This window comes from Aulonocara sp. 'chitande type north' Nkhata Bay, linkage group LG6 (genome assembly GCF_057382095.1).
Source record: "Aulonocara sp. 'chitande type north' Nkhata Bay isolate Kocher_YH1m ecotype deep benthic linkage group LG6, A_spYH_male_GT1.1, whole genome shotgun sequence".
Lineage (NCBI taxonomy): Eukaryota > Metazoa > Chordata > Actinopteri > Cichliformes > Cichlidae > Aulonocara > Aulonocara sp. 'chitande type north' Nkhata Bay.
This window is the reverse complement of record NC_141349.1, coordinates 22,589,076-22,606,573: the sequence shown is the minus strand read 5'-3', so window position 1 is coordinate 22,606,573 and position 17,498 is coordinate 22,589,076. Positions and strand designations below refer to the sequence as shown.

Here is a 17,498-nt window from a genome sequence, read left to right as displayed (position 1 = left end):
TCAGCAGGTGAAGCGCCGCTTCTTTCTTTACTTATATAGAAGGCGTCAGACTCGGCGATCACCAGAAAAGGTCCAATCAGAATGCTTTATCTCATAAAAACGAGATGCCGTAATCATCATGACCAAGCAGCAGGTTATTTTTTGCTTTGTCGCCTTACAGCAGGCCATTATTTAGGATCAAGCGGCAAACCAAAATCATCTACCAGTGACTTGCATTCTTAAAAACCATTGTTGAAGAGCTATTCATCTCATGAAGTAACACAAACACACGCAAAAAAGAAAAGGAATGAAGAAAAGATATCAGAACATGAAATGATATTTACCAGAGTCTTTTTGTAGGAGACTTTATTTCAGCACAAACATCAATAAGCAACAGAGTTTACTGAAATATTCTGAAATTGTGAATTTCTTTGCTGTTTATTGCCTTTAGTTAGCAGTGTAAGGAAACATAATATATGAGGACAAACATGTACACATTTGCTACTAAGTTAGCCAATACAGGTGCTATTTTACATTTGCTAGTATCAAACAGGAATCTGCAATTGTCTGCTACTAATTGTGGTACTACCTGGCACTGTGTACTGCACAATGTTTTTTCTACCATCAAGCTGCAATAACTTTGCCCCAGTTTGGAATGCATTGTAGTAAAGATTTTGAACACAGCCAGCAAAAAAATAACTACTTCTTTCTTCTAATAGACGGTTCTAGCAGCTCAGTCTAAATTACAGATCAGTGATTTAAATGTCCATGCTTAGCCTTACACAAAGCTTTGTTTATAGCGGGAGGTAACATGGGTTTGTTTCATCTGTACTTGTCAGAGCGTGTACTGTATCATTTTGAATAGACAGAACTTCAACAGCCAGATGTTCAAGCTACAACACTCAGAAAAGCAGGTTGGCATCCATGTCCTCTGCAGAGAGACAAGTTACAAAGAGTTAGAGTTTGCATTTAAATGATCAACTAACAGTACCAGAAAACATCAAATTCTGAACATATTTTAGAGCAAGATGCTGGGTTTTCATCTTAAATCTTGGACGATATATTCAGATTGGAGCATCACATTTCTGAAACCTCTACTATCTATGCAATTATATAGGCCTTGACCATGAACGTACTACATCATTTATGGGAAGGTTTCTCACAAATATAAGAAACGATGAACCTCTCACCATTCCTGATATCAAAACAGGTGATCCACTCCTTAAATGATACCAGTTTGTCTTTGTCAGCATCGCACTCCTGAAAGAAGCGAGAGGTGCAGTGCTCCATTGGCACCAGGGGGACCCTGAGAGGGGCCAGCTCTGAGTGGGACAAAAACCTGTAGAGGAAAAAGAAATGTTTTTGATCACTGTGAGTAAACAGAGTGCGCAGGATGACTACGTGTTTTCCTAACATACTAGTTATTGTTATTGTTGTTACAGGTCATTGAAGCCTTTAGACCAAAAATCGTTTGTTGGTCCTTGTTCTGGACTGAAAACTAAAGGACACCACTACATTTGAGATCTGTGCATGAAACCTTTAAAGAGCAGCTCACAACATATTTTTATAAGCTTGCTTTTAAAATGTGTTTTAATAGTTGGGTTTTTGTTTGTTGATTGTTCTTGTGAAGCACTTTGCTATTCTTATCAAGACAGGTGCTATATGAATACTTTTGATTTGCTTTTGCTTACTTGTTACAGTTATTTTTGCCTATTCAATTTTTCCTCAGAAGTCAATGTGCCATATAATTGCATTAGCAATAAATTTAATAACGCTCTATATTAACAGTTGCTGCAGCTCCTGAAGCATTTGAATTTTCGGAATGTGGAAATTTCAACATCGCTTGAAAAAACTAACCGCTAGCAACGTCCCTCTCATCAGTAGGCTAAGTGATTTTTAGCCAATTACAAGTTGAATCTGGTAGTTGGGGTTGTTAGCTAAGATACCGTCATTAAGAAGCAGTACAACTAATGTGTCTATGCAAGCTAATTTGTGATGTGCACCACTGGCCCGGCCATTAATTTTTTAATGCACCTTCTCAGATTAATTCACTGCGTGTCGTGCCCAGGGCTGGACTGGGACAAAAAAACAGCCCGGGCATTTTGACTAGAGACCGGCCCACCAGGTATTATAGGAAAAGCCATAAAGCCTTTGAATGAAAACAAACGCTGGCCAGTCCAGCTATGGTCGTGCCATCAGTTAACCCTTCCCAGGGTTGCCGACCCCTGGAGTAGGGGTTTACACATTCACCTGACATGTTCAAGGTCTCTGGTTAGAGACCATGAAGAGGCGCAAATACCCTTTGGTGTTGAAACAGGAAGGGTATCTGGTGGAAAAAGCTGCCAAATCAAGTGGTGCTATCTGTGGGGACCCCGTGTGAAAAGGGAGCAGCCAAAAGAAGCGTCTTCTTATCACTTTGTGATTAAGGATGTGTTTTTTACAGTCTGTCAGTCATCTGTGACATATATATCTTTCCATATTGTTCTATAACCAATAACTCCCCTAACTAGCTAGCTTTTTTTTAAAGAAGATACTATATGCAAAACCAGTGTATAAAAATGTACCTATCAGATGGGTGCTGGTCCAGCTGAGCAAACTGCCAGTGTACTGGGTAGATGTACATGTTATAGTTCTTCTCAAAGTCCTGTGCGAGAAGCTCAACAGAGTGATTGCCTGCATGAAGGCGCCTCTCACTCTCAAAGATTTTCTTCACCTGAAGAATACAGGAGACCACACTTTGGCTGGTTTCAGTCACTTAAACACAGTAGTTGTAAAGAGCTGTTGGAGTAGTAAGCCTTACTCTGAAACGCTGTTTAGGAGTGAGGAAGCCAGGAGTTATGGAGTCATGTTCGTAGAGCTGGAGCAGCACGTTTTTGAGCCAATCTCTCATTCGTAGAGGAAACTGCACCCGCTCATTGTCCACACATGGAGGTATCACTGAGACAGAGAGGACAGAAAAAAAGCATCAGATGTTTTAATTAGTTCTTTCTTCACCATACTAAATTATACAGTTTGTACAGTGTTTAAATACAGTCTCACATTTGCATGGCCCAGTGTAGTCTAGGTGAAGTCTGTGTCCTTTCTTAGTGCCCTCTAAGTTGCATTTAGTAGCAAAGAGTTCACATGATGTGTCATACGTTTTGTTGTCTGTCCCACAAACCTAAACAAAAACAAAAGTGTTTAAATAAATGAAGAGAGAAGATCAACTTTTAGCCACTGTCCTCGAAGAGTTTATGCAGGCAGGACTTGTGAGGAAAGGAAGACACAATACAAAGATAAAATTCCATATTTGTGGCTTACAGCTCACCTTCAGCCTACTATCAGACCCTTGACCTTCTCACAAAAAGCAATCTGGGTCAAATAATATGAAAAGAATACCTGCTGGCTCACCATAACAGGCAGGGTAGTTAGAGCTAATATTAAAACAAAAGTGTTCTCTGCTTTGTCTTTCAATTAAGTCAAAATGCCCACAATGACATCTGTACTTTTTCCTTTTTCTCCTCAATAAACAATATGAAAGCTTCACAAGGCTGCTGCAGACAAGTGTGTCACAACCACAGAGCATCACATAAAACGTATGAGCATAAATGAATAACAATATGTAAGTGTGACATTTCTTTTATAGGCATCAACATACTTACATAGTCAAACTCATTCACACTGGGAGGGCACTCTGACGGTTCTTGACACACACACCCTGGCTTATTGTCCGCATCAAGTTTGCATGTTTTTCCACGTTTGCAGCGGAAGTTTTCACATGGATCTTTAAGAAAACACAAACACCGGTTGGATCTCTGACCCATATTTCACCTGATTTCTAGAAACAGTGAGATAAATTACTTATTTTCCTAGCTTGTTTTAAAGTTTTTCTTGCAATAGAGCCCAGTACGCTACAATAAGCTCACATCATCCTCTACATTCCTTTAGTATAGAGTTGGTATAGCGATTAAATTCGACTTGATCTCTCTTATTCACTTTTAAGCCTGCAGAGCTGTGTTTTGGTAGTGACTGTGAAGCAGAGAGGCACTATTCATGCGGAAGTTTAAGCAAAATGATTCAGTCAGCAGATTCCCCATGTGAGACTATTCGGATGGTGTATTAGTCAGTATATAGTGAATGCTGCTGCTGACCAGACACTCAGCAGTTCTATACTGTAAGAATAACACGTTATATGAACGATAACGTTAAATTTAAAACAATGTTAAACTTCCTTGAAGTGGAGCCTTTCACCAGCCTGTATTATTTACATTTATTTCTAGTCTTGTGTTAAATTAGAGATGTTGATAATTCCTTTTATCTTTATCTTATCATGATAAAGATAAAATATCATATCATCTTTTGCTTACATAACTGTCAACTTACAGAAAGTATCTGGCTTTATTAATGGACCTAGAAATACCAGTAATCATGTCACAGAAGGCTAAGGAGGAAGCCTTCAACAGAAACAATCAACAGAAAAAAAATAACCAGTAGGGGTTTCTGGGAGTTGTATGTCTCCGCCAAGAGAGGGCCTGGACCTTGGGTACAGTTCGGCTGCGGCTCTTATCTGCACCGGATTCACACCAACTAAAGGACCCTGGGAAAGTACAAAAAGACGTGTAAAGGCAGACTCATGCATGTATAAAATCCTTCTCCTTTTCCTCCTTCTAGTACTAATAATATTAGTAATAACGTGAAGGTACTATAGAAAGAGAAAAAACAAAGGTCAAGTTGCCCCAATGAAAACTGCAATATCAGCTTTTTTGTAAACTTTGGGCTGATTAGTGCTGCTAAATGTTGCCAATGCTGTCAAAGGTTAGCCGTAAACTTGCAGAGAGCTTTAAAAGCCTTAAACTTGCAAGTGAAATCTTTTTTTTACTTGCACTGCACTGATGTCTAGCAGGCTAATTAGCTGGGTCAGTTTCACAAATGAAAAAAAGCCCACTGACAGGGAGATGTATCTCCTTTAACCACTTCAAGATATACACAGGTGATTTGTAGATGCAGTGTGCAGGGCAGATTATGTCCTCTGTTACCTCCTTACCAAGGAAATTACTCCAGCTTAAACTCAATGATTAATTTTAACTATCAGTTCTTAAAACATTTTCACTGTGGGCTGATTTTAAAATGCCACCAAGAGGGTTTGAGTCTAAACTTGTCTTCCTCTCTTTCTCTTTCCCTGCTTTCCTGTCTTTCTATCTTTATCCAATGATGCCTGAACGGCCAAAATAATAATAATGATAATCTACTGTAAAGAAAGAAAATATAGGTAATATAAGCATTACCCATTTTCCTGCCCTTCTCCTCTTTGTCTTTTGGTCTGTATTGTCAGTGCTGCTGCTCTCAGACTCAGGATCCTGTCGGCCCTCTTCTTGTCCGGGTTGTGTTTCCTCCCTGTCCGGAGAGTGCTTCCTTGACCTTTGGTTTTTCTTTTGCTTCCTCGTTTTTGCCTTAGTGTGACTTGCACCCACATTCTTACTCTTCTCTTCCTCCTTTCCAGATAGAGTGGCTCTCAATTCAAGCTCTGCATCGCCCTTTGGTTCTGGATGATCCACATTTGCTTCAGGTTCTTTCTTGGCGCTTACGTCTTGGTCTGAGGAATCTTTGTCCTGTGTCTGATCAGACACCTCCTCGCTGTGTGCTGCCTCTGTGTTTTGCATGCCAGGTTCATAGTCATCAGCGATATTGGCCATTTCTTTCCCACTGGTTTCTTTCTCTCTGATGTCTGTTTTTGAAGTAGGCTTGGTGTCATCAGAGTGGGTTTTGTCGTTAGCTGACGCAGTCTGTAGAGGTTGTAGGAGGCTACTATCAGCAGCATAGTCCAGATTGACTGGAATCACTGATTCTGTGCTGCCATCTTCCTCTAGCAGTGCTTCAGTAGGCTCTTCCTTCCTTTCTGAATGAGTCATCTTCTGCACCTTCTCCTCTATCACATCCTCCACACTGTCTTCTTTCACTTCTTCCTCATCCAGCAAATGTTTCTTTGTCTCTGAATTCTCATCCAACTTCTCCTGATCCTCAGCGACCTCAACCACCTCGCTAGACTCAACCTTGGCTTTGTCAGCTTCTACTTCTTCCTCCTCCAGCTCTCTTACTTCAGCTTCATCTTCCTCTTCAGCCTCTTTCGTCAGGAGGTCTACCAGTTCTTCTTCACTCAACAGAACTGCAGTGCTTTTCTCTCGCTTTTCAGCCCTCTCTCCATCTTCCTTGTTAGCGTTGTCTTCGGAACTCAGTTCCTCGTCTTCCTGCTCCTGGCTGCTGGCCTCAAATGTGACTAGAGTGGGTAAGATCTTTGGCTTATTGGCTTCCACTGTGATAGCATCCTGAAGCAGGAGAAAAGGAAAAATATTTATCGACTGTATAAAATGACACGATACATTTAGTATTAGAATTTAAAACTCTAGATGAAGAAGATGTTACTCTACCTTTTCTTTGGTTGTGTGCAAACTCTTATGCAACCCATGATGTTTTCCATGAGGTTTACTTTTCACCTGAAGATAATAAGAAACATCTGTAATATTTATTGTATGGTGAACACATTATCATATTGTCTTTGATCATTTTTACTCATTGATTTATGAAGAAGAATATCTTTACTACTCACAGACAGAGCAAATGTTGCTGCCAGTAAGCAAAGGAATACTAAGCAGGCCTTCATACCTGTAAGATCAAAGTGAATCATTTAAACCTTGGATAAATTGTCTAAAAATGGATAACATGTAAGTTTTTAGATTTTGAAACCACTACAGAATTGAATATTTCAGAAAAATATTACACTAAAGGCTAAAAAGCTGTTCATAAGCTATCAATACATTCTACTCTGGCTTTTTCACAACAAAGATGTGAACTTGGCACATCTTTCAAAGTGGAAACAACTGAATGCATCTGTATGCTGCCAGCACATTCATGACGAGCAGAGCTGTGGGCCCAGCCTCCACTATCGCCAAGGTTACAGGCCTCTGATATGCACCTCGCTCTCAAAAGTCACATTCGGAGCTAAAGTAAACACCAGAAGCTACCAGACTGGAAAAATTTGACTAAGTCCACAAACTTTTTGTGTGTCTGGAGCCCAACGACAAAGATATTAATGGGTCTGTCTGGTAAAATAGCTCTCAGCACAGTTCTGAGATGTGAAAGTAATGCTGGGGAGAAGGTGTACACACCAAAGCGATAAATTAGTCTTTATACTTTGAATAATTTAAAAGTTACCAAAGACACTATTATAACTACTCTATTACATGATTGCTCCATCTTTAATAAAAATTAATAGACATTATAAAAACATTTAGATATGATATTTCTCTAAATTATATGCACCAAATTAGTACTTCCAAATATGGAGCACATATTAAATAGTGCTACCACTTTCTGCAAAAGTATCAAAGCATCGCCATCAATAGCTCACCAGCATAAAGCTGTGGCCCTAAGTAATCAAGCCAGCAGTCGCACATACAGCAAGCAATAGTTTAAATGCAGTAACTAGTTAGTGAACAAGATGAATGTCAAACGCACATTACTGTTTTGCTATATATAAATGGAGTTGCAAAGCACTATTAATTCCAGCTATTTTATTGGTTCTTTTATTGCTGTAATTTCAATATGTGTGTCTGAAACGGGTCTGTCTTGTAAAGAAGACATTGAGCCTCAGTAGAACTAACTGTATAAATAAAGGTAAAATAAATGAGAAATGAAACTCTGTGTGTCACAGAAATTAGGATTTTACCTGAGGCTGGCAGTCGCAAGAAAAAGTATCCCGCAAAAACAGCAGCGTGCCTGTGCTGAACCTGTGAAGATGTCCTTTTGTATTCAAGACAGTGCACAGTCTGTCCACACAAACTAAGCATTCAACACACACACACACACACACATACAGTTTTTTTTTCCAGGGTTTAGGATGCCACTGCTAACTTTGGGAGGGCCTTTGGGAAACAGAGATAAAGAGAGAGGCGGACAAAGGGATCCCACTCCCACACTGAGCTTCTGTTGGGCGATATACTTCAAAAAAAAAAAAATAGCGTGTCTGTTTCCCAAAAAATGAAAATAAGTTTAAAAAAGAACGCTCCAGGGTTCATAACAGATTTTGACAGGTTTCATTTTTGTTACTGAAGATAATTTGCATGCATGTATAGAGGAGTTCAGGAGAGTGGGCAACAGAGTCGACAGCCATCTGTTAAACACTACTCTGTTATGGTTTGGGCAGCATTTCAGCCAGTGGTGTTGGGGATCTTGTAAAAATTTATTTATTTACAAGCACAGAAAAGTGCTGTCAGATTTTTGATCTACCATCCAGTACAATCTGGTTCATTTGTCAGCAAATGATCCCAAAAGCACTACTGCAGTAAAAGCATATCTGTATAGAAAAACATGCTGTAGAACACTGGACATATGGATTGTTCTCCCCAGAACCCAGACCTCAACATTACTGAAGCAGTGTGAGCTCATCCTGACAGAGAACAGAACAAAAGGCAGCCAACATCAAATAAAGAGCTTTGAATGTTCTTCATGAAGCCTGGAGTACTATTCCCAAAGACTGCTTAAAGAAATGACAAGAAAGGTTGTCTAAGAGAGTTTAGGCTCTTTTGAGGAATAAAGAGGGTCAAACCAAATATTGACTTTAAAGCTTTTTAGAATTGTACAGACTCTGTTTTTGCAGTGATTTTATCATCTACTGAAAAGCAGCACCAGTACAGGGCTTGGCATGATGCTGATCCTGAGAGAAGGGCTTCATATTCATATGTGTCCTGTCAGTAATGTTTCTTTGTTTGTCAGCTGTATTCATCCTTGATGACATCAGCCAACAGAAAACTCATTATCAAACTCAAACTTCAGATTTCCATATCAGTTAGACAGAAAACCTCAAATCCCTGGTGAATAGACTCAATTAACCAGGGGTGGGGAACTCCAGGCCTTGAGGGCCGATGACCTGCAGGTTTTAGATGTGTCCTTGATCCAACACAGCTGATTTAAACGGCTAAATGACCTCCTCAGCATGTCTTAAAGTTCTCCAGAGGCCTGGTAATAAATTAATCATTTGATTCAGGTGTCTTGACCCAGGGTGATATCTAAAACCTGCAGGACACCGGCCCTTGAGGCCTAGAATCCCCCACCCCTGCAATAAACAAACACGCTTGTTCAGATGTGTAGTATTTCTTCGTTGACACATTTTTGTGTATTACACCGCTATAAAAATAATGAATTCAATTTTATTTATATAGATGTAAATCAAATCAAATGTTTACTTTCAGTTGAATATTTCAGCAATTATTGGAGCATTCATTGTGCTTTCTATTGAATGGATTTTGCACACTTTTGGGTATGCTGTGGAAACAATTGGATTATTTAACAAACAAGTATAAGTGTAACAAAAAATGTACCCCTGATAATGGATGGATAAGCCTCATAATGAACATAATTTCTGGTTACTGTTGTTTGTGAAAATTTGAAAAAGTACTATGGGCAGGTTGTTTATGGCAGAATGAACCCAGTCCAAACCAAAATGACCACATTGTTTTAGGACAGAAACAATACATACTTTTGGCCACTAGATGTCACAAAAACTAAAGTCTGTACTCTTAAAGCGGCTAAGAAACTGCAGTATAATGAGGGTAAATGATGAGAGTAGCAAGGACATGACAAAATCGCTCAAAAACTGCCGTTTTACCTTAATTGATTGATATTCAAAGAATCAACACACCAGCTTTAAACACAAGCCTCTTGATTGAAAAAATACACTGCTTTGTAACACTGTTCATCAAAGCTGGGAAGTACAAGCTTTGATTTATATTACACAATGTTGTAAATCAATCAGTCAATTCCACAAGGCATTGATGGAAATATGCTATCTTATTTTATACAATGCAGAGTAAAAAAAATACACGATGTGGCATCAATCATGGTGTTGTTTTTAGTAAAATCATATTTCACTATTCATCACTAACTTGTATTGTTTTCCCTTAATTAGCAACTAATTCAAACATATTTAGGCAAAAAAAAAATAGAAGAAAATGATTACACTGCACGCAGTCTCAAGGATCACACTGGTGATGCACCAGTCTGACAAATGCCTAGTTTCATTAAGAATATTAATACCACAGATGCATCCAACGCCTGTCTGACAAAGATAATTACATTATTAAACCTTAAGTAACGTTAAGGTGAACGTGCAGACACTGTTGACTGTCTGCGTATCACAACAAGCATCAATCATCTCCTCCTCCACTCCTACCCTGTGGTTTTGGTGGAGAGCGCTGGACTGGTGAACATTCAGTCTAATTACAGGTTTCTTTTGCTTAGCTGAAATCCAAAGTGAGGTTAAACAAGGAATTCTGTAAGCTTATTTTGGGCCTGGCCATATAAGTATATCCAGGAAGCGATTATATACCACAGGATGGAAATATATATAGAAGCCTTTACTTGTACATACTGTACATGCTTAATGTTCCAAAAACACAATTTCCAATAACATCGTTTAGCAGTGAAGGCAAAATATGGTTTGTTTTTGTTTTAATAGACTGAATTAATATTGTACTTTGTCACAGTGTGCGTGTATATGTGTGGGCGTGTGTGTGTATCTGAAGTTAATCCATTTATGTGAAGTTTTTATAAAAGGCAGTGTTTAATTTTCTCAATTTAAACCAACCTTATATTGAAAACTTTATAGCCCTCGCACTTGTACTACTTGTAACCTGTTCCATGTAATCCATCATCTGACAAAAACAAAATTCCAAATAGAAAGGGAAGGAGGGGAAAAGGAAAAGAAAAAAAAGTTTCACCGGAAACAAGCATGAAACTGTCTAGCCCTCTTTTCCTCTCTGAGTGGGTGAGTTTATTTTTTCAACAGGCCACAAACCCTATAGTTTAGCGAGCTAAATTATATTTCACTAAAGACGTGAGAGGGGGTGTAGGAAATTTTGTGACTGGATAAAAGAGCACACAGTATCTATGTGTGTGTGTGTGTGTACAATCATCATCACGCCACTGTGTGTTTTCTGAACTCCCTCTCCGGAACAAATACACCTTCGCATGACGACAAAAAAGACACATCCGGAAGGAAGTGATGCAATCACCTTAAATGAGAATACTTATATACAGTAGTCCTGGGAGTTCCCTCCAGCATATCCACACATCGTGATTTTACTTCAACTGCAAGCTTCCATTCGAGGTTCAGGACAGACTCTGGATTCTCCTGTTTGCTGCCTTATAGACTAAACGAGGAGCACCAGCTGCATCTTTTTTTATTATCTCTGAAACTGAGGTAGAGTAAATGATTATGTAGTATTATTATTATTACTTTTGATCACAACTCTTACTTTAGTGATCACAACTTTGAAAGTTTTGAATTGTCAGTTTGGTTTGTAGTAACTTAACATCTAGAAGTTTAAACCCAAGAGCAAATGGATGTGACCCTATTTTGGGGGGAGTTTCTTTTGCTAATGCACCATAGTAGTTACTCTTACACTGAACTGAACTTAATGAGAATAATAATTACATACTTTTTTTTTTTTTTTTTTAACAGAATGAAGGTTCCCATCATTACATTTTGCCTGATTGGAGCAGTCTTTTCCAACCCGGTAAGTATGAAAGCAGAAAACAAAAATCAATTATTAAAAAGGTCTCAATTTTGAAAGATTTTTTCACCGTAATTTTTTTTTTACATAACTTTCAGATAGACGAAATATTCTCCCATCTTCCATGCTGTGTATTTTTGTTTATTTGAAAGTATTACTGGGTTCAAGGACACAGTTACAACAAAAAAAAAAAAAATACTAGGTACAAATAAGCATAATATTACTTGCTATTAGTAAAATAACAGGTGACATGGAACTAAAGCATGTCATAACCATATGTATTTTTAGAAATAATAATAATAATAATAGTAATAATAATAATAATAATAATAATAATAATAAAGTGTCCATTAAATAACCATCTGTTCCATTTTCATTCTGACAGATTTTACACACTGTTGTTTCAGTATCAAGCGAGGTTGCATCAAACTCAGTAAGTAGCATTTTCAAAACACAAATCATTTTTTAATATTTTTTCCCAAATGCTAAATCACAGTTGTATTAGACCTTGTTTCTGGTACTAGGAAAGAGAGAGAAAAAAGAAAGCAAATAATTCCATAATAATTCAAAGTTTAACTTAATAATTTAAAATTTCAAGTTTTGTTTTTATTTATAGATGTTTAAATTAGCAAGTTTAAATTTGGCAATGATTTTCTTTTCATATATTTGAGCTTCTGTACGTTTGAGTATATTTCAGGAACTATACATAAACTACTAAACTATATAGTCTGCCTGCAGTAAAGCTGAATTCCTTGAAGACAGTCAGCAGGAAAAGCTAACAATGGGCGTGGGTACTGGAAGTCTCTCTAGACCTCAAGATGATTCCCATTTCAGAAACTATTGTTTACTATACTTTATGTCTGCTTCCATTCCGGCAGTAATAGCTTGCCCAAGCAAGGGTTGACAAGAATGAAATCTAAATGAATGATGATTGTTGATGCGGCAGTTAAAGCATATAATTAAAATACATTTTTCTCTGTGCTTACTTTGTTTTGTTTACCCAGACTGAAAGTGTGTCTGTTTCACAATCGTCTGAAAATGACACCTCAGAGCTTCAGGTAATGTGTACATTTATTTCAGTAATGAGTAAATGGTTATTTTTCCTGACTCTTTCCATCACATTTGATTGCTGAGTTTCATCCACATGACTCTTTGTTCCTGTCTGTGTTGCAGAGCACAGAGGAAAACACCTCAAATCAGGTGAGTTATTTTGGTTCTGAAATGTCTTCAGAAAACCTTCATCCTAACACACAGATCAAAATCATTTTTCTGTTTACTGAAAATGTCTCTGTTTTTTTTTTTTATACAGAGCTCAGAGTCAGAATCATTAGAATCCACAGACAACACATTGGAGGACACATCAGAGGACACTTCAGAGGACACTTCAGAGGACACATCAGAGGACACGGTGGGTCCTATTAGCAATCCGTGTAATATTTTACTGTTATCCTTCAACAAGGTTGCTATTTCCATTTCATAATCTTTAAAGCATTAGCAAATTGTTAGGATTTCTGGGTGTAACCTTGGATATCAGATGATACAAATTAATAAACCTGGAATAAATCTGATATTTGCATCCTTAAATGGGTTTCATTTCCACAAACAGACTTCAGAAGAGAGTGACAGTCAGTCGGATGAGGTAAGATGAAGTAAAACAACTTCTTTTACTTAGTGTATTATGTGTAGTACAGAATTACACTGTTTCTTCACCTCTGTTCCACAGATGGACTCCATGCTTGACACCAAAGATGATAGTATGGGCAGTGAAGAGAATGTCAGAAAGGTGCGATAAATCTTTTACATTATCAAATTATTTCATTTAACCTGCTTAAGTAGAGGTTACAGTTAGTTAACACAGTGCTCTCTTTATTCACCGCTTTAGAGCTGGGTGCGAGTGTTTACAAATACAGTGAAAGCCCTTAGCGCAGAGGACAGCAATGAGCTGCCCGACACAAACCTGCTGGTGAACCCCACAGACAGCAGTGACAGCACCAGTGACAGCATAGAAACCACAACTGCCACCAATGACAGCAATGAAAGCAAAGACAGCTCCAGCAGCGAGAGCAGTGAGAGCAACGAGAGCAACGAGACCAAAGACAGCAGCGACAGCAGTGACACCAGCATGAGTACAGAGGACAGCAATGCCAGCGACAGCACCGAGCTGAAACAACTGAAAGCCAGGGACTGTGTGAATGGCACTCAGAGCTGCGAAAGTGAGGAGCGTTTCTTCCAGAGTGTAGGAGATGATGCTCATTTCTCAGTGGATAATCTGATGGTGCCAGATGAGGATGACAGGGAGTTAATGCTGCGAAGATGATGACATGCTCTTGTGCAGCTTCTCATTTCCCTCTATGAACTCTAGCACTATGACTAGCCTGAACACTTCAGGATGATAGATTTTGTTTTATAGATTGCTTTATGTTTATAATGACATAATGCTACATGCAGCTGATTTTTGTGTGAAAATTATCGAGGTGATATTATCCCAAGTGTTTACTTTGTTTTTATAATAATAAATAAATAATATAATCATGGATTTGGGGCTTGTGGTGTGTTGGCATACCATTTTAATCAAGGATTTATCCATCATGCAATTTTATAACAGGCCAATACATAAAACTGTACTCTCTACTTTTTAAAATATTTAGAAAATTATAGTAAAATACATATAATAACTGCCTTGCAAATTCATATTTTGCATGCACATTATGTAGCTTTTAAAATTACTAGAGATGGCACGATACCACTTTTTAATGTCCGATACCGATTCCGATATCATAAATTTGGATATCTGCCGATACCAATATGAATCCGATATAGCATATTTTGTAATCAATAAAATTGTTTTTTATAAATATCTTGCTGCATTTTGTATAAGTTCATACTCAAGTTTTAAAAAATGAGACTGAAGCTATTCTGTTATACCTGTATGCAAAGAATACACTCCACCCAAAACATTTTATAGTTCAGCAACACAGATCAATCTAATAAATTTTAACCTACACCATCCTCCCTATTCTGGTATTTTAAAGTACTTACCTACCTAACTAATAGGGTTGCCAACTCCCAGCAAAAACATTAGGGAACCACCCCCCACCCCCCGCCCTTAATCGATGTAATCAACTTTAATTTAATGCAAGTGTAAAACAAATGCACAGAAATCAATTATTTTTCTACAATAATTAAATAGATTCAACATCTTTCTTCAACAGAATTGCAGACTGCACAGATGGTACCTTCCCAAAGGAAAAAATACTATAGCTTACTAGGGTGTATATTAGACTTATTAGTTACTATATACAATAATGGATTTCTATACATTTAATCAGATGGCCAGTTTTGTTGTAAGATTCAGATAATTATTTATTCAAAGTTTTTAAATGACATAACAAAGAAAAATATTTCTTTGTGCCCCCCTTTCCCTGTTAATGCCCTACCTGGCCCCGACAAAACTTTGCTAGATCCGCCCCTGCACAGTTACCAGCTGTCAGCTACTTAGAAAAGGATCCTGGTCATGCATAGGGCAGTGAAAACCATATGGGCGATATTCTTTTCTGAAGTGACATTATCTAAGCTGCCCAACAAACACACTAAGGGGGAAGTTGGAATGTTACATTTCAGACACTTCGATAAGTCTTCACATATCTCACGCCAAAACTTCTGAACTGGTGGACAGAACCAAAGAGCGTGGATATAATTGTCCGGTGAATTGGTTTGGCAGTGTGAGCAGTTGTTGGTAGACGTAAAGCCCATCTTGAACATCCGATGACCTGTATAGTGCACTCTATGTAATATTTTGTATTGAATTAATTGAAGACTGGGATTTCTAATTAGATGAAAGGTTTTTAAGCAAATCTGAGACCAGAAGTTTAGGTCTAAGTTAACTGATAAATCCGCTTCCCATTTTGCAATAGGAAGTGATATTGATTCATCTGTTTTAGAAAGCATTCTGTATATTTTGGATAGTAATTTGGGGGTTTTAAGAGTAAGAAATTGAACCACACTTGGTGGTGTTTGTAGTTCAACTTGACCCGGTTTAAATTTCTTTTTTACTATGGATTTAATTTGTTGATATTCTAAAAATCTTTTCTTGTTGATCCCATATTGTGTAACTAGTCTGTCAAATGAAATAAATTCTGTTCCTTCTAGTATATGTTCTAAATATTTGATTCCTTTACCACTCCAATCTGAAAAGTTTATCATATTATTGTTTTGTAATATGTCAGGGTTGTTCCAGATAGGTGTACGTTTGCATGGGATTAATGAAGACGCTGTCAATTTTAGAAACTCCCACCATGCTGTCAGAGAAGAGCTGATGTTGATGCTTTTAAAGCATTCATGTCGTTGGATGTTTGAGCTGATAAATGGTAGGTCTGAGATCTCTAGATTATTGCAAAGTGCTTGTTCTACATCTAGCCAAGGTTCATCTAAGAGGGTGTGTTTTAGCCATCCTGAGATAAACTGAAGCCTGTTGGCTAAGAAGTAGTGCTGAAAGTTAGGCAGTTCTAGTCCTCCTTTATCCTTGGTCTTTTGTAGTGTTTTTAAGCTTATTCGTGGGGGTTTATTTTTCCAAAGGAATTTGGACATACATGAATCTAGAGATCTGAACCAATCTTGTGGCGGTTTAGTTGGGATCATTGAGAATAAATAATTTATTTTTGGTAAGACCATCATTTTTATAGCGGCAACCCTTCCCATGAGTGATATGGGTAGACATTTCCATCTAGCCAGATCATCTTCTACCTTCTTTAAAAGTGGGATATGGTTTAATTTAGTTAGATCTGCAAGCTTGGGAGAAACATTAATACCTAAATATTTTATATTTCCCGATTGCAGTGGTGTAGAAGAGGAATTATGGAGGGAGCAATTAATTGGTAGAACTGTAGATTTTGACCAGTTAATTGAGTAATCTGATATTCTTGCAAAAGAGTTTATCAATTCAATCACCCCAGAGATATTGGTTTGTGAATTTTGGAGAAAGAGTAACACATCATCCGCATAAAGGCTGATTTTATGTTCCACGTTCTTGCATTTTATGCCCTTAATTACTGAATTCTGTCTAATTGCTGCTGCTAGTGGTTCAATAAAAATTGCAAACAGTGAAGGGGAGAGTGGGCATCCCTGCCTGGTGCCCCTCAAGAGACAGAAGCTGGAGGATGTCTAGTCATTTGTTCTAACACAAGCTGTTGGGGAATTATATAATATTTTTAACCAGTTTATGAAAGAGGATCCAAAACCAAATTTGTGTAAAGTTGCAAATAGAAATTTCCAGTTAACTCTGTCGAATGCTTTTTCTGCATCTAAAGAGAATATTGTAGTTTCTAGGTTTTTACTGTATGAGTAGTCTATCAAATTAAGTAAACTACGTGTATTTGTTGATGAGTGCCTACCTTTTATGAAACCAGTTTGGTCAGGATGAATTAAGAGGGGGGTTATTTTCTCCAGTCTCTTTGAGAGAGCTTTGCAGATTATTTTAAGGTCTACATTTATAAGGGATATTGGACGATAGCTTGAGGGATATACAGGGTCTTTGCCTGGTTTTAGCAGGAGATTAATGTTTGCAGAATTCATATTTGATGGAAGTCTGCCCTTTTCTTTAATTTCCAACAACGTTCTGTAGAAAACTGGTGCTAGAATCGACCAGAATTCTTTGTAGAATTCTGCAGGAAAGCCATCTGGACCTGGAGCCTTATTATTGTGCATACTTATCAGGGCTTCCTGGAGTTCACCTGGTGTCAGTGGTGAATCCAGTGCCATTGCTCGAGTGTCCAATAATTTTGGAAGAGTTATGTTGTCCAAAAACTGATCAATTTCTTTTTTAGATGGGTTTATTTGTGGTGAATACAACGTTTTATAGAAATCCCTGAAAATGTTGTTTATTTGTATCGGTTCATATATTGTGTTCCCAGATGAATCTTGAACAGCACATATAGTTGTTTTTTATTTATTTATTTTTAGCTGGTTTGCTAGAAA

The 17,498-nt window shown here is 37.8% G+C and overlaps 2 protein-coding genes across 2 annotated transcripts; one reads left to right on the top strand and one right to left on the bottom strand.

Annotated features, from left to right (window-relative positions):
- Window positions 1–341: 341 nt before the first annotated feature.
- On the bottom strand, window positions 342–7,828 carry LOC147327784 (uncharacterized). The gene is made up of 11 exons (XM_086295685.1): window positions 7,682–7,828; window positions 6,563–6,618; window positions 6,384–6,449; window positions 5,244–6,281; window positions 4,447–4,555; window positions 3,621–3,742; window positions 3,019–3,139; window positions 2,780–2,916; window positions 2,544–2,692; window positions 1,170–1,318; window positions 342–910 (listed from the first exon to the last, which is right to left on the bottom strand). Exons 1-11 carry the CDS (start codon window positions 7,800–7,802, stop codon window positions 882–884), a joined length of 2,097 nt encoding a protein of 698 aa, XP_086151811.1. The 5' UTR covers window positions 7,803–7,828; the 3' UTR covers window positions 342–881.
- A 3,131-nt stretch (window positions 7,829–10,959) lies between these two features.
- On the top strand, window positions 10,960–14,059 carry scpp1 (secretory calcium-binding phosphoprotein 1). Its single transcript, XM_086297583.1, has 9 exons — window positions 10,960–11,212; window positions 11,474–11,528; window positions 11,911–11,958; window positions 12,530–12,583; window positions 12,699–12,725; window positions 12,835–12,933; window positions 13,132–13,164; window positions 13,249–13,308; window positions 13,408–14,059. The coding sequence occupies exons 2-9, from the start codon at window positions 11,475–11,477 to the stop codon at window positions 13,840–13,842; spliced, it is 810 nt and encodes a 269-aa protein (XP_086153709.1). The 5' UTR covers window positions 10,960–11,212; window position 11,474; the 3' UTR covers window positions 13,843–14,059.
- The last annotated feature ends 3,439 nt before the right edge of the window (window positions 14,060–17,498 follow it).

Bases quoted from the DNA above. Each gene is read 5' to 3' on its own strand.
- LOC147327784 (XM_086295685.1), bottom strand. From the start codon at position 7,802: ATGCTTAGTTTGTGTGGACAGACTGTGCACTGTCTTGAATACAAAAGG. The intron at 6,450-6,562 runs GTGAGTAGTAAA...TATTATCTTCAG, and splicing joins CAGCAACATTTGCTCTGTCT to GTGAAAAGTAAACCTCATGG. The intron at 4,556-5,243 runs GTAATGCTTATA...GTACTTTCCCAG, and splicing joins GGAGAAGGGCAGGAAAATGG to GGTCCTTTAGTTGGTGTGAA.
- scpp1 (XM_086297583.1), top strand. From the start codon at position 11,475: ATGAAGGTTCCCATCATTACATTTTGCCTGATTGGAGCAGTCTTTTCC. The intron at 12,584-12,698 runs GTAATGTGTACA...TCTGTGTTGCAG, and splicing joins ATGACACCTCAGAGCTTCAG to AGCACAGAGGAAAACACCTC. The intron at 12,726-12,834 runs GTGAGTTATTTT...TTTTTTATACAG, and splicing joins AGGAAAACACCTCAAATCAG to AGCTCAGAGTCAGAATCATT.